The sequence below is a fragment of the Sinocyclocheilus anshuiensis genome, unplaced genomic scaffold, assembly GCF_001515605.1.
Source record: "Sinocyclocheilus anshuiensis isolate Anshui unplaced genomic scaffold, SAMN03320099.WGS_v1.1 scaffold2747, whole genome shotgun sequence".
Classification (NCBI taxonomy): Eukaryota; Metazoa; Chordata; class Actinopteri; order Cypriniformes; family Cyprinidae; genus Sinocyclocheilus; species Sinocyclocheilus anshuiensis.
This window is the reverse complement of record NW_015541074.1, coordinates 53,936-57,297: the sequence shown is the minus strand read 5'-3', so window position 1 is coordinate 57,297 and position 3,362 is coordinate 53,936. Positions and strand designations below refer to the sequence as shown.

Sequence of the window (3,362 nt, the reverse complement as noted above, 5' to 3'; positions counted from 1 at the left end):
GTGTGTGTGAGTGTGCGAGTGTGAGTGTGTGTGTGTGAGTGTGTGTGTGTGTGTGTGTGTGTGTGTGTGTGTGCGTGTGAGTGTGAGTGTGTGTGTGTGTGTGTGCGTGAGTGTGCGTGTTTGTGTGAATGTGAGTGTGAGTGTGTGTATGTCTGAGTGGTGGATGTGGTAGTTGCTATGGTAACAGGACGGGGGAAGGGGCACTCAGGTCTTACACTGGCAGCAGCAGCATGAATATTTCATTGTGTGTGTGTTGTGTGTGTGAGTGTGAGTGTGTCTGTGTGTGATGAAGTGAATCCTTCAGCTCCTGCTTCTCTTCCATACAGATCTGTGTTTATCAGTCACTCCAGACTTCAGCTTAGCTCTGTTCTTCAGTGTTCTCAGCCATGGATGTGATGCAGCTCAATCTGACATAACTCTGAGTGTGTAGATCGTCCTCTAGCGAGCGTTTGTGTGTAAGCTCAGCACGTGACCTTCAGAACGAGTCAACACATCTCATCTGCAGAGAACAACAGAATAAATATTTCACAGCAGCTTTTCTCCCATCTCATGAATGCTGTGCTGCTGTTGAATAGAGACTGTCCTCTGACTGACGCTCCTCTGGATCTTCTAGACAAACCTCTCGCTGAATTCAGCTCTTACTCGTGTATGTTGTGCTGCGTCCTGGAGCTCTTTGAGTCGAGCCGTTTGTGCCGTTACACATCAGATCAATCATCTGTTTGAGCCTTTTAGACAAATGTTTGTGCTGTAAATGCATTAATCAGCATTATTCAGAGCAGCCCTTCATCCATATTTTATTGGACGGTCCCGGTATTTAATGCAAGTAGAAAACTTTTTTATGTAGTACGCTCACTCAGGGACTTTAGTAAGATTTTACCAGAAATTTTTTTTTTAGATTTTTTATCATATATTTAATTTTAAAAAATCTAGTATAATTATATCTGCTGTATTTTTTTATTTATTTGGTTTTATTTTGTGTCTGTAACTTTTGAATTATTCCATTAGTCAGTTATCCAGATACTTTCTGCTTTCAGCACTCAGAGTTTTGTTCCGGTTTAGAGCTGGAAACTGAGAGCTTTATTAATGTTTCACCGTCTGCTTTTCCTCACTGCAGTCAATAGCAGCTCCGCGAGACTCTCAGACTGAAAATTTACCTTCACAGCCATCATGCAGCTCATAAATGTGAATAACCTGACGTGAAACAGATGAGCAGCCCTGCTTGTTTATCCGTCAGAAGATAGATCGGACACGAGCGAGAGCGCAGGTCAAATGCAGGAAAGAAAGGGGAACTCGTTTTGAAATAAATAGGACTTAGCAAATAAATGACAAGCAGCAGCTGGTCTGTTAGCTGCATTTAGACTGTAAAATCTAATAATACACAGATGGATTTTGACCAATCAGATGTATGTTTGCATTCATTTAAACATTGCTGACTGTGTTTACACGAATAAATCACCAAGATGAGCACTTTGACCAAAAGGTGCGTTTGATCCTGCATTGCTGTGAGATGTGAATGCTCTTCAAAACCTTACAAACACGATTTGCTATTATATATTCTCTTTCTCCTCTTTCACTCTTTGCCAGAATCTGAGGTCATCTACAGAAATCATCATGGTCATGTGATCAGGTTTAACATCCTCACGAATGAGACCGAGATCGTGCTGAAGAACACCACATTCGTGAGTAAAACCTGAACATGCGTTTACATATACCTAATGCAATTTGCAGAATGTTAATAATTAATAAAATAAGCGGCATCAAAAATCTTGTGAGTTTGTTTATTCAGTAGTGCCCTGAATAATCTATTTCACCTAACCGATGTTTTCAGTCCACAAGACAAAATGATAGCTGAATTTACACCAATGACCCTGTCAACAGTTTACATAATAATTCATAAATTCAAGACCACAGAACTGCTTTTATAGTACAATTAACTTTTATCTCTAAAGATCAAGAAAGTTTAATTGTTTTCATGATATGAGGCCTTAAGGTTTTCATAATGAGATGTTCCCAGCAGGAACGTTGAAGCGCAGTCTGTAGTTTATGGGATATGAATGCAGTAATGAGGATAACATCATTCATGTTTTTCCAGGATACTTTCAAAGCCACCAGGTACTCCATAAGCCCAGACATGAAGTATGTGCTTTTCGCCTACAATGTCAAACAGGTATGTGCTGCTTTCTGCAATAACAGATGTGTTCTTTTTAATAGTTAAAGGTACAGTACGTCAGAATCAGAAAACCCATAAATGAACTGCAGCCAGTTACCGTGAGCTTGTGCTTATTCACACTCGCAATCGGCACGCGAGCAAATGTTGTCCAAAACAGAGATATATAACACACAAGAGACCAAATGTCATTAACAGATAACAGGTCATAACCTAATTAACAGCCTAACCCTAACTGTTATGATTGTTTTATGTCACAGCCTCTGGATTTTCCTAGAAAAACGCCTCGGGTTATGCATGTAACCATGGTTCCCAGAGTGGGAACGAGATGCTGTGTCCCCCTCTAGGGGACACTTTGGGGAATGCTGCCAGCTAGGGATGTAACGGTATGAAAATTTCATATCACGATTATAGTGACCAAAGTTATCACGGTTATCAATACTGTCACGGTTTTGTTAAAATTAGATATAAACGTTCAAAAAGAACTGATACACACACTGAAAACATTTCAATAAGTTTTATATTTGAAAATCAACAAACAACAAATACAATTAGCAGCTATATGCACTTTTTTTTAGCAAAAACATTAAATTAACATTAACATGAAGCCCTAATAATAATAATAATAAATCACTTGTGTATATATATATATATCTATATATATACACACACAATGTGATTTCCGTTAGTGATCATGTGATCTTCGGTTAGGAGATCTTGTGATGCTTTTTAAAGCAAAGTTGGGGTTGATTTCGAGTTCACATACAAACATAAATAGAATAGGCTAATTAAATTTTTCTAATTTAATGTAAGACAACATATTTTTCGTCAGTGATAAAAATATGATTTAAGACGGTAGTGTAAGCAAGTTTAGTTTGAAAACGTTTAATAGTAAATAAGACACAATTAGACAATATTTGAATAAAATAATAATAATTATAATAAATATTTATTTGCAACAACTGATGGAGTACTGAATGCTGCACGCACGCGCAGCGTTGTCAAGGTAACATTTGGTCAGTCATTCCCTTCGCCGAGGGAGTTCCAAACGCTTATACGAGACAGTAATACCCTGCACCCTTCAAAGAACACACTTCAAGGGCTCTGCCCTTCGAAGGGAGTAGGGCATAGGGATGCTCACTTCTGTTTGGAATTCGCCCCATGTCTCTTGTATCACCGCAGAGGCGCGGACGCG

At 38.9% G+C, this 3,362-nt stretch overlaps 1 protein-coding gene across 1 annotated transcript in view; it reads left to right on the top strand.

Moving 5' to 3' along the window:
• LOC107690698 (inactive dipeptidyl peptidase 10-like) overlaps positions 1-3,362 on the top strand; it is a 43,134-nt gene that overhangs the window by 9,823 nt on the left and 29,949 nt on the right. Inside the window, exons 4-5 of the mRNA XM_016489090.1 lie at positions 1,585-1,679; positions 2,093-2,167. Of these exons, the coding sequence (XP_016344576.1) occupies positions 1,585-1,679; positions 2,093-2,167 (170 nt within the window). The remainder of the gene's footprint in view (positions 1-1,584; positions 1,680-2,092; positions 2,168-3,362) is intronic.